Consider the following 12,489-nt stretch of genomic DNA (forward strand, 5'->3'; position numbering starts at 1 on the left):
TCATTAAAAATCCTACAATGTGATTTTCTGGATTTCTCTTCTCATTTTGTCTGTCATAGTTGAAGTGTAGCTATGATGAAAATTACAGGCCTCATATTTTTAAGTGGGAGAACTTGCACAATTGGTGGCTGACTAAATACTTTTTGCCCCACTGTATATCTATGTTTTCTACACACTGATGACCTCACCTGAAGACTTCTTCTTGTAGTAGATCAGTCCTGCTAATGCTAAGATGGTTCCCAGCACCAGACCGGATGCACCGATCGCTATCTTATTCCTCTCAGCCTCAGGCAGGGACGGGTCTGTCAGAGAGAAAGGATCATTTCAACAACAATATTACTGTGATTCAATAACAGTATTTCTATTAAATTCACAACACACACAACATAGTCTGTGTACCACCATTACCTCACACCCCATGAACCTACTCTCATACAATTACCCCACTCTCACACACCATTACCCCACTCTCACACACTGTTACCCCACTCTCACACACAATTACCCCACTCTCACACACCGTTACCCCACTCTCACACAATTAGCCCACTCTCACACACCGTTACCCCACTCTCACACACTGTTACCCCACTCTCACACACTGTTACCCCACTCTCACACACAATTACCCCACTCTCACACACCGTTACCCCACTCTCACACACCGTTACCCTACTCTCACACAATTACCCCACTCTCACACACCGTTAACCCACTCTCACACATTACCCCACTCTCACACAATTACCCCATTCTCACACACCGTTACCCCACTCTCACACAATTACCCCACTCTCACACACCGTTACCCCACTCTAACCCCACTCTCACCCCATTAACCCACTCTCACACCCTTACCCACTCTAACACCCTTACCCCATTCTCACCCCATTACCCCACTCTCACACCCTTACCCCACTCTCAGACCCTTAACCCACTCTCATCCCATTAACCCACTCTCACACCCTTATCCCACTCTCACACCCTTACCCCACTCTCACACTATTACCCCACTCTCACACCCTTACCCCATTCTCACCCCATTAACCCACTCTCACCTCATTAACCCACTCTCAGACAGTTACCCCACTCTCACCCCATTACCCCACTCTCACACCCTTACCCACTCTCACGCCATTACCCCATTCTCACCCCATTACCCCACTCTCACACCCTTACCCCATTCTCACCCCATTACCCCACTCTCACACCCTTACCCCACTCTCACACCCTTACCCCACTCTCAGACCCTTACCCCACTCTCACCCCATTATCCCAATCTCACACCTTTACCCCACTCTCACACCCTTACCCCACTCTCAGACCCTTACCCCACTCTCACCCCATTACCCCACTCACAGTCTTACCCCACTATCGCCCCTTACCCCAGTGATACATCATGGGCTCAGTGAGGCTGATGTGCTCCACCATGCAGGAGATCTTCTCTCCAGACTTGGGTGTGTACTCCAGGTGGGAGTGGATCTGGTAGTACCAGTCCCCGTTAGCCAGTTCCTCAGTGGAGGTCACATCAGATTTCACCTCACGTCCGTCCCTCAGCCAGGTCACTCTGATTTGTTTGGGGTAGAAGTCATAGGCGCTGCACATCAGCATGGCAGGGTGTCTGCCACTGGGGGGAGTCACTGAGCTCAGTCTGACATGGGGCTCAACTAATGGAGGAAACAAAACATTTGTCAGCATAGTAATATCATTGTTATATTATACACTATATATTTTACCTTTATTTAACTAGGCAAGTCAGTTAAGAACAAATTCTTATTTTCAATGACGGCCTAGGAACAGCGGGTTAACTGCCTGTTCAGGGGCAGAACGACAGATTTGTACCTTGTCAGCTCGGGGGTTTGAACTTGCAACCTTCTGGTTACTAGTCCAACGCTCTAACCACTAGGCTACGCTGCCATTACATTTAGTCCATAGTTCTGATATCATTGAACCATCGCTGTGCTTTATAAATTAGACTTCGTTAGAGAGATGAGCTGGAATGTACATACAATAGATGATTAGGACTGAACTGTTGACACATAGCTGACTAGTCATACTGTAATGGGGAGGCAGGGTAGCCTAGTGGTTAGAGTGTTGGACTCGTAACCAGAAGGTTGCAAGTTCAAATCCCTGAGCTGACAAGGTTACTCACTGTTTTAAATACAGTTCCAGCTATAAAACGATTCAAGAAAAACCATGTTATTCATCCATCCAAGTTAGATAATAATTGTGTCTTTATTAAGCGTTTACCTTTAGCCTGGATATATATCTTTATTAATCCCTGAATCTCCACCATCATCTTCATCAGACAGATCTCTATATAACATTTATCCTGAATCAAATAAAGTAATGGTCTTGACTTGCTCAGTCAGAGGCCTGTAAGTGGTGTTAAGGAGCCCTGCTCACCTGTCTTGTCCAGTATGGCGCTGTAGTAGTTAGCATCGTTATGCTTACAGTAACGCTCCAGCTCCGCCTGCTCTTGACCCAGGATCCCAGCATCACTGTTCCATGCTTCGGCATTCTTCACACCATGCTCAGTGTATCCAACATACCTCCCCACAGTGCTGTTGAATCTGATATATTCAACCTGATTGAAAACATAAGAGTCTATAAACTCTATACCCTGCAGGTCCTTTGAGGAGTATCGACACTGTGCCAACCGATGATAAAAATATCCATCTGAAAGGAAAACATGAATACAGGTCAATGTTTTGTCAGATTAAAAGACACATTCAATATTCCATATAGTTATAATATAATGTTAAATGTGGTACTCTGCCAACTGTACTAACTTGTTTATTTTATATTTTTAAAAGGAATCATGTCTCAATCTATACTCATTTACACAAAAGATGGCATATTTTTATCCAACCATGTTTTATTCCACTATACAATATTTGACAATATAGTGTGTCTATCTGCTGAAAGACGTTTCTACAAAACAACCTTCAATAAATAGAAGCTTATTATGAAGATTTTAAAAGATGTCACGCTATTTGCCAAGTGTGTAATTGATGCTTTGTTGATATGTACTAGGCTTACATGCATTATTTAACTTGTGTCTGGTTTACTCTTAATGCAAGTACCATTCTACTATCACATACTATACACTGTCAGAGTCGAGAAGAATATTACAGAATTACTTAAAATATGTTTATGCAAAAGTTCTGATTTACTATGTCTTTGCTACACAAAATACCCCCTGTGTAATCTAAATGTCACTGTCCATGATTCTAACTGAGACATGATTTAAAGCATGATCAGCAACAACAAAAATGTTCTCAATTTACCTGTTCCAGAGAATATGAACAAAATCAAGGTCAGGCAAATGTAGAAGGCAATTGGCATCGACATGTTCCTTTGCTGAGTGACAGTCAACTAAAGACAGCAGCTCAGAGGGAAAGGAATGAACTGTTGAGGAAATGGGCCAGTCCTCTGCTGCTGACACACAGGGTCACATGTTACCAGGCAGACCCTACAAGAAGACCTTAAATATAGAAGGGATGAACTGTTGAGGAAATGGGCCAGTCCTCTGCTGCTGACACACAGGGTCACATGTTACCAGGCAGACCCTACAAGAAGACCTTAAATATAGAAGGGATGAACTGTTGAGGAAATGGGCCAGTCCTCTGCTGCTGACACACAGCGTCACATGTTACCAGGCAGACCCTAAAAGAAGACCTTAAATATAGAAGGGATGAACTGTTGAGGAAATGGGCCAGTCCTCTGCTGCTGACACACAGCGTCACATGTTACCAGGCAGACTCTACAAGAAGACCTTAAATATAGAAGGAATGAACTGTTGAAGAAATGGGCCAGTCCTCTGCTGCTGACACACAGCGTCACATGTTACCAGGCAGACCCTACAACATGATCTTAAATATCATAATTATTTTCACCATTCACTAAATTGTATCAATTGAATCAAACTTTTCAATATCACTATGATAGGGGATCCACATCTGGTGACAAAATTCAAAACAAATAAAACAAAAGAAATTAAGAAACATAACAAAATATGTATTTATTCTTGTTATGTAAAATAAAATGAGAAATACTATTCAATATATTAGAATTAAAAATACATATTTTTTTCAGGGGCACTTTCACAGGAGGATACACTTGTAGACCACTATCTACTACCACAGTGTCTCCTGACCCCTCCTGTCTCAGCCTCCAGTATTTATGCTGCAGTAGTTTATGTGTTGGGGGGCTAGGGTCAGTTTGTTATATCTGGAGTACTTCTCCTGTCCTATTCGGTGTCCTGTGTGAATTTAAGTGTGCTCTCTCTAATTCTCTCTGTCTCTCTTTCTTTCTCTCTCTCGGAGGACCTGAGCCCTAGGACCATGCCTCAGGACTACCTGACATGATGACTCCTTGCTGTCCCCAGTCCACCTGGCCATGCTGCTGCTCCAGTTTCAACAGTTCTGCCTTATTATTATTGGAACATGCTGGTCATTTATGAACATTTGAACATCTTGGCCATGTTCTGTTATAATCTCCACCCGGCACAGCCAGAAGAGGACTGGTCACCCCACATAGCCTGGTTCCACTCTAGGTTTCTTCCTAGGTTTTGGCCTTTCTAGGGAGTTGTTCCTAGCCACCGTGCTTCTACACCTGCATTGCTTGCTGTTTTGGGTTTTAGGCTGGGTTTCTGTACAGCACTTTGAGATATCAGCTGATGTACGAAGGGCTATATAAATACATTTGATTTGATTTGATATCTGTGTCTGTTTGCGGCAGACCTGGGTTCAAAAAGTATTTATCTTCTTTCCATACATTAGTTGAGCTTGATTGAGCTTGATTGAGCTTGATTGAGCTTGCCTAGCATAATAGAATCAATCAAAGTACCTCTTTATGAGTAAATAATATCTTACAGTCCAAACATTGATTACAGTCCTCCCTACATGACTACCTAACCTCGCCACCTTTTGAGTTGCTGGTCTGAGGTGTGCAGGTTTCTGTTGTTGAAAGAGAATCTGGCCAATCAATTCTGCATAAAGTCAAGTTCATTTATTCCTACGGTAGCAGAAGTGCTTTATCTGAATTGTATGGTAATAATTACACTTTTGTAATACAAATGTTTAAAGGTTAAACATTAAAATGCTAAATTGAAAATATCATCATCGTTATTCTTAGAAAAGATAATTTTATAACAATATTTTAATGCCTATGCTTTATCTCAATGTTTGCACAATTTTTCATATGGTTTGCGCTTTTGCTATCATAAAGGCATCATGCAAAACAAAGGCTACTATTGCCAGTAGTTTCTCTGCCCTGTCTTTCTCAAGTTGTCCCCTTGTGGAACTATGCCAGGCAGTGCTTGGCTGGTTTTAGAATTGTTATTTTAGTCATTAGTTGTACATTACAGAGTTTGTAGTATATTAAAACTATCAGGGATGTCAGTTTGTCTGTAAACAAACCCCCAATAGAATGTGCTGTGGCACACCATAAGTAGGTGGAGGGGGGGGGGGGTCACGTGTGGCAGTGGAACCAGAAGACACAGACTAGGGGTTTCAGGGCTAATAAGCTTTAATAAACATGTAAAAGGTTACAAAGGGAAAAATGAAACACAAACACCAACTAGAACTCAAACCGGGGGTAAACCCATATCCCAGACGTACATCAATTTGGAGGTGCTAATCCCTCGCCCAGTCAATCTTCTGAGCAGCAGGGACTAGTTGAATATTCCATGTACATACATCTCCCCTTCAAATTATCTGCAGTTTAACCTCTCATTCCTAAGGAGGCTTAAAAGGCTCTGTCATCTACAGTCTATATAATCAGTTTTAACAGTACAAAGATACTTTAAATGATAGCAAAGTCCTCTTCGCATGTTCTACAGCTGTGTATATGTAGTATATGCCATTTAGCAGACGCTTTTATCCAAAGCGACTTACAGTCATGTGTGCATACATTCTACGTACATTCTACGTTCTGTGTAGTTAGTGGCTAGTGTGTTTACTCATACCAATGTGTGATGGAAAAGAAACGTAGCAAAGGATGACCTAAACAAGCTTGACAAAATCATACAGAAAGCAAGCTCATAAAAAGGATGCAGGCCAAGGGTCACACGATCATCAAAAATGTCACCCACCCACTCCACAGCACTGTAATGCAACACAGAGCAGCTTCGGTGGTAGGTTCATTATGCCCACTGAGAGGTTCAGGAGGAATGAGGCTTTCAATAAGTGGAATGTTTAATAGATTTATGATGCCTTCTGAATAGTAATGTTGTTTGTTTTCCCAGAGCAGGATAGACAACAGCATGTCTTACCTTTCTCAAACGGCTCTCTATCTTTAATGGCTACAGCTGTAAGGTGCAGGGTCCTTCTTCTGTCTTATTATGTGTCTTTAACATGTGTTTGTCATTGGTCTTGTCGTTGCAATTTTTTGATGATGCTGAGTTCTAAAACTATTTCCCAAGTTGGGATCAATAAAGTACTACTCTCTCTACTCTATATTTATACAGATTTAACTGTGACGCTCTGACAGCTGTAGTCTCAGTTGCACTGGTTCCCTTTGATGAGGAAGAATGTTCCGGTAGCAACTCCCAGCAGCCCCAGAGTCAGACCCACACCACAGAACACAGCAGGGCCCACACTGGGCTGGCTCACCTCAGGTTCTGTGGACACACACACACACACATCGTGACACTGAAATATTCAGAAGAAGTCAAAAGTAATGCAGGCTAAATGTTATGTAGTTGTGTCTTCTCACCCCAGATCCGTGTCAGGGGCTCAGTAAGGGCCTTGTGCTCCACAGTACAGCCATAGATGTCTCCCTCCTCTGGGGTGAAGCTCAGACTGGAGAACTGGTTGAAGGTGACATCAGTGTTGGGGTAGGGGGTGCTGATACGCCCTCCCTCGGTCACATTCTGATTGTTCCTGGTCCACCTGACTCTGACAGGTGGAGGGAAGAACCCACTGACGTGGCAGATGAGAGTGTTCTCCACCCCCAGTTCCACATCATCCCTGGGGTAGATGCTGCTGTGAGGAGGGGCTGTGGGAACACATTTAACATCACATTCATTCTTACTTGTTGTGTTGTCATTGTGTTGGGCTAAAACAATGTTACATCTGCCATTAGGTCACATGATGTTAGTCTATAAGTGTAGTGGAGCATTGATCCGGCTTGTTGTAGTAATATTAAAAGGCTGTAACACTGATCATATGTGGAGCTCTATAACACAGATGATACAACATATAAGAGGTTACAGTGAGGTGACTATTTTACTGCTTGGATCCTATTCATTCATTCACTCCAGATTACTTTCTCTCTCTTACCTATTGTCTCTGGTGGGTTCTTGTAAGCTTTTATAGATGTGGCCAGGTTTCCTTTGCATACCCCCTGATCACCTACAGCATGTTCATAAAAACCAGGGAAGGTAATCTGATCTGCAAATGGAGGCAGAGCCACCACTCCCTCCTTTTTGTTGAAGTCTGCGTACAAAATCTCTTCACCATCCAGTCCATACATATTCACTCCATCTGAATCACTGCATCCATTAATATATATATCAATATGCAGAACTGAGAAAAGAACCAAATGAACCTGTTAGTACATTACATCTGGAAGATCATCATTGTGATGCTCAGACACATTATTTAATAACATTTTACTGTCCTGCTTTACCAACATGAACACGCATCCTTTTAACCCTTCAGTGTTTGAATTAGTGGCAGAATAATGTGGTAATACTGTATTTGTACAGACCACTACAGGTGGTTTAACATGTTCAACTAACTATTAAGACACTGTTAACTATCCACTAACTACCCCCAAACCCTATAACCTATAACCCAAACACCATCCTGTCCCTGGTCTAACCCTATAACCCAAACACCATCCTGTCCCTGATCTAACCCTATAACCCAAACACCATCCTGTCCCTGGTCTAACCCTATAACCCAAACACCATCCTGTCCCTGGTCTAACCCTATAACCCAAACACCATCCTGTCCCTGGTCTAACCCTATAACCCAAACACCATCCTGTCCCTGGTCTAACCCTATAACCCAAACACCATCCTGTCCCTGGTCTAACCCTGTAACCCAAACACCATCCTGTCCCTGGTCTAACCCTATAACCCAAACACCATCCTGTCCCTGGTCTAACCCTATAACCCAAACACCATCCTGTCCCTGGTCTAACCCTATAACCCAAACACCACCCTGTCCCTGGTCTAACCCTATAACCCAAACACCATCCTGTCCCTGGTCTAACCCTATAACCCAAACACCATCCTGTCCCTGGTCTAACCCTGTAACCCAAACACCATCCTGTCCCTGGTCTAACCCTATAACCCAAACACCATCCTGTCCCTGGTCTAACCTTATAACCCAAACACCATCCTGTCCCTGGTCTAACCCTATAACCCAAACACCATCCTGTCCCTGGTCTAACCCTATAACCCAAACACCATCCTGTCCCTGGTCTAACCCTGTAACCCAAACACCATCCTGTCCCTGGTCTAACCCTATAACCCAAACACCATCCTGTCCCTGGTCTAACCTTATAACCCAAACACCATCCTGTCCCTGGTCTAACCCTATAACCCAAACACCATCCTGTCCCTGGTCTAACCCTATAACCCAAACACCATCCTGTCCCTGGTCTAACCCTATAACCCAAACACCATCCTGTCCCTGGTCTAACCCTATAACCCAAACACCATCCTGGTCTAACCCTATAACCCAAACACCATCCTGGTTTAACACCTAACCTGTAACAAACTGGTGCATCAATAGTCCCTAACCAAGGAGTTCCACTAATGTGTTAATTTCAGTCCATCCATATCCATTTTAAACATTACAAGCTCTTGAAACACGTTTTTGGTTATATAATATATTTTATTTCCCTCATCAACTGAATAATATCTACTTACCTTTGTCTTCTGCATACACCTGACAGCAGAGGATGAGGACAATCATAGAGGTCTTCATGTTCAGACAACAGAGAGACATTCAGGAGGACTATACTGTATAGTAGTTACCTTCTGACTGCTGTGAACCTTTACTGGAGGGATTCAACTTGTTTCTCTAAGTGCAGCAGCTTCCTGAACAATAGGACCAATCAGGTCACTTGTTTCATCCGTACTCAGCTGTAACTAGGTAGACACCGTCACCCACATTTATGTTTGGGCTTTGAGAATCTTCCTACCCAGATTAAGTACACAGACATATATTGTATTATGTTTTAGATTGATTGTAAACAAATACATGACAAGTAGTTTACTGTAGTTCACTGAACCACATTCTCTACAACATCTCACCCCTTTGACCTCTTCATCCCCCATAACAACATGCAGCTGTTCATCAACTCTATGCTCAGGGTCACAGCACCAGTGTGACTGGCCCAGTATATCAGCCCTGGTTGGCTGAGACCTGATGACTTGGCTCCTAAAGCTAATGCAGTCTACCTCAGCAGGTTAACATGGTATTGAGACGAGCAGATAACATGACAGGTACTGACAGTCAGTTGTAAATATATGTAGAGCTTCCAGCACATTTTACAGGTGACAGTATGATATCACTTGACAGAAAATAAAACACTCCCAAACTGTTAAAGGCCCCCAAAGAGCAGACTTTGGGACCATTTTTACAGTGAATCCCTGTGACTGGTCCACTTCACATCTCAGACCACAGAGTTAAACAACCTGCTGAAAACACTTTAACAGCTTGAACAACAGATTTGCTGTTGAGTGTTTTAACGCTAATTGCTATGAATGAGACATTTGTGACACAGGAGAAGGATAGGAAGAAGCTTGTAGTCCTCATATATTTGTCCAGACAAACCAGTCTAGAAAAGTCCTGAACCTTCTGAAGTTCCATTTTATAATTCTGAACCAATAGAAAAAAGGAAGACAGCTTTCTCACCAGTTACTAGGGAGAGACCTGCGTGTAGTCCCATCGATGTTCCAGCTGGAACTACACACTCCCCCTAGTAACTGATGAGAAAGCTTTGATTTGAGTGAGACATTTGTGGCACAAGGGAAGGATAGGAAGAAGCTTTCATACTCATATAAAGACTACTGAAGGTTTCTGGTTACTGGTAGTAGAAGTAGCTGAACTGTCAATCAAATAATGAATGTAATAAATACTGACCTTTATAATACTGTTTCTTTGTAATATTTACAATATTGTCAACTTTAAGTACAATTTCACCTCAAATGTGACATTATTTTTGGTAAAACAATAAGACAAAGTGTGTGTGTGTGTAACAGTACTCTTCTTGCGTTGTGTACAATCAGTCATCGACACGGAACTCCAACATGTAGCACCAGTCATGTAGATTTATTCTGATAGGAACAGCACAAAATTGCACGTCATGCAATGCGCGTCTCACCATCCAACTCTGCTTTCACGCACGCTGGTTTGGTGCTTGTTCACTGGGCTAGTTACCAAAATAATACAATTACAGGATACAATAAAATATCTTTAACAATGTACCTGATAGGAACAGCACAAAAGTGCACGTCATGCAATGCACGGCTCAACATCCAACTCTGCATTCACGCATTGTACAAAATATATGAACCCCCCCTTCCCCCCACCAGACACAGTAAGTTGCTAGCTAGTAATGGCGGGAATTCTTTACAACAAAATGCACAACAAATATTCTCCAAAAACCACTGCATCTTATGTGTGATGTTCGAATAACATTTACAGACAATTTGATATAAATTGTACATTTAAATCATCACTTGAGAGTATAAAAATCACTTTTGATGTACAGTGCTTTGCAACCAACAACTTACCACTGGTTTGGTGCTTGTTCACTAGGACAATTCTAACTTGAACATCCCCCCTCCTAAGCAGGCTACGCAAACCAGCCAATAAGATGCCATGTTGAGTAGGTGAAGGCAAGACAAACTCAAACCAAAAACCCATTGGCTTAACAATAAAGTGGCAAGGGGAATCACCAATATAACCCTGTTACATGTGTGTGTGTGTGTGTGTGTGTGTGTGTGTGTGTGTGTGTGTGTGTGTGTGTGTGTGTGTGTGTGTGTGTGTGTGTGTGTGTGTGTGTGTGTGTGTGTGTGTGTGTGTGTGTGTGTGTGTGTGTGTGTGTGTGTGTGTGTGTGTGTGTGTGTGTGTGTGTGTGTGTGTGTGTGTGTGTGTGTGTGTGTGTGTGTGTGAAGATTATGATTCTGCTTTGCATGTATTGTTTAATAATGTGTATTAAGTGTTTATGGTAGCTTAATGTGTATATTGTATTTTCATGTGTATTGTGATTTAAAATACCATGTTAACCCACTGAGCTAAAGCCAATGCATCATCTCAGATAACACAAGTCATCGGTCTCAACCAGGGTTTGATACCAGGTCAGTCACATTGGTCCTGTGACCCGGATAACAGAGTTGATTAACAGCTGCAGTGGCTGTTATGGGAGATGAGGAGGTCAAGGTTCATTAAGTAAATCAGTGTATTAACCATTAAACAGGGATGATAACAGCAGGTAGTGTATTTGAAATGATCCACTTGTAAAATCCCAATATACCTCCAGATTTGAACCCTAATCCTGATATGGTGAAACGTGGACAAAACATGTATTTGTAATGGACCTTTGTGTCCCTCAGGGGAGATTGTGGTCATCCTGCCTCAGCCTCAGTGTTCACTATCTGCTGTGTTAGTCACTCACCCTGTTCAATAGGATTACACCTCTCCCTGGCAACAACAAGCGCGGTGGGACTTTCCGAACCACCGCGTGTTAACAACCAGATCTCTAGTCTGAACCCAGGAAGAGGGTTGGAATGAGGAAGAAGTGACCGCTGAGCAGAGAGGAGAAACACTAGTGGTGTTAGAGCAGGGGCTGCACAGCTCCTGTCATTGAGGAACACATACCACTGTCATGGAACATTGTAAAACCGTCAGGACAGTAGAGAACTGAGATTTAGACCAATACATTCAAGACACTGACCAAAGGGCATCACACTTTGAGTTGTAACATTTCAACTATAGCAGATTTTGAGCAATTAAATACTGCCTGGAGTTCATCAACAATACATTTCTCATCCAGGTTAATGGGTGTCAGAGAGAACAGGACAGGGACTGACACGACAGGGACTGAATGACAGGGACTGACACGACAGGTACTGAACGACAGGTACTGACACGACAGGGACTGACACGACAGGGACTGACACGACAGGGACTGACACGACAGGGACTGACACGACAGGTACTGAACGACAGGTACTGACACGACAGGGACTGACACGACAGGGACTGACACGACAGGTACTGACACGACAGGGACTGACACGACAGGGACTGACACGACAGGGACTGACACGACAGGGACTGACACGACAGGTACTGACACGACAGGGACTGACACGACAGGGACTGACACGACAGGTACTGACACGACAGGGACTGACACGACAGGTACTGACACGACAGGGACTGACACGACAGGGACTGACACGACAGGGACTGACACGACAGGGACCCTTGTTAGCTTAACAATTTGCAGGGGAAAAAA

The 12,489-nt window shown here is 43.1% G+C and overlaps 2 protein-coding genes across 2 annotated transcripts in view; both read right to left on the bottom strand.

Moving 5' to 3' along the window:
* LOC124002418 (H-2 class II histocompatibility antigen, I-E beta chain-like) overlaps nt 1-3,448 on the bottom strand; it is an 8,444-nt gene extending 4,996 nt beyond the window's left edge. The window contains exons 1-4 of the mRNA XM_046309787.1: nt 3,291-3,448; nt 2,407-2,679; nt 1,386-1,667; nt 189-302 (exon numbers count right to left, since the gene is read on the bottom strand). Coding sequence (XP_046165743.1) covers nt 189-302; nt 1,386-1,667; nt 2,407-2,679; nt 3,291-3,354 — 733 coding nt within the window. The 5' untranslated portion in view covers nt 3,355-3,448. The remainder of the gene's footprint in view (nt 1-188; nt 303-1,385; nt 1,668-2,406; nt 2,680-3,290) is intronic.
* A 2,066-nt stretch (nt 3,449-5,514) lies between these two features.
* LOC124002419 (H-2 class II histocompatibility antigen, A-U alpha chain-like) lies at nt 5,515-9,027 on the bottom strand. The gene is made up of 4 exons (XM_046309788.1): nt 8,888-9,027; nt 7,287-7,532; nt 6,721-7,002; nt 5,515-6,625 (listed from the first exon to the last, which is right to left on the bottom strand). Exons 1-4 carry the CDS (start codon nt 8,964-8,966, stop codon nt 6,504-6,506), a joined length of 729 nt encoding a protein of 242 aa, XP_046165744.1. The 5' UTR covers nt 8,967-9,027; the 3' UTR covers nt 5,515-6,503.
* Between the last annotated feature and the right edge of the window lie 3,462 nt (nt 9,028-12,489).

Source organism: Oncorhynchus gorbuscha, linkage group LG18 (assembly GCF_021184085.1).
Source record: "Oncorhynchus gorbuscha isolate QuinsamMale2020 ecotype Even-year linkage group LG18, OgorEven_v1.0, whole genome shotgun sequence".
Taxonomy (NCBI): domain Eukaryota; kingdom Metazoa; phylum Chordata; class Actinopteri; order Salmoniformes; family Salmonidae; genus Oncorhynchus; species Oncorhynchus gorbuscha.

Bases quoted from the DNA above. Each gene is read 5' to 3' on its own strand.
- LOC124002419 (XM_046309788.1), bottom strand. From the start codon at position 8,966: ATGTCTCTCTGTTGTCTGAACATGAAGACCTCTATGATTGTCCTCATC. The intron at 7,003-7,286 runs GTAAGAGAGAGA...GTGTTCCCACAG, and splicing joins GAACCCACCAGAGACAATAG to CCCCTCCTCACAGCAGCATC. The intron at 6,626-6,720 runs GTGAGAAGACAC...GTGTGTCCACAG, and splicing joins GCCCCTGACACGGATCTGGG to AACCTGAGGTGAGCCAGCCC.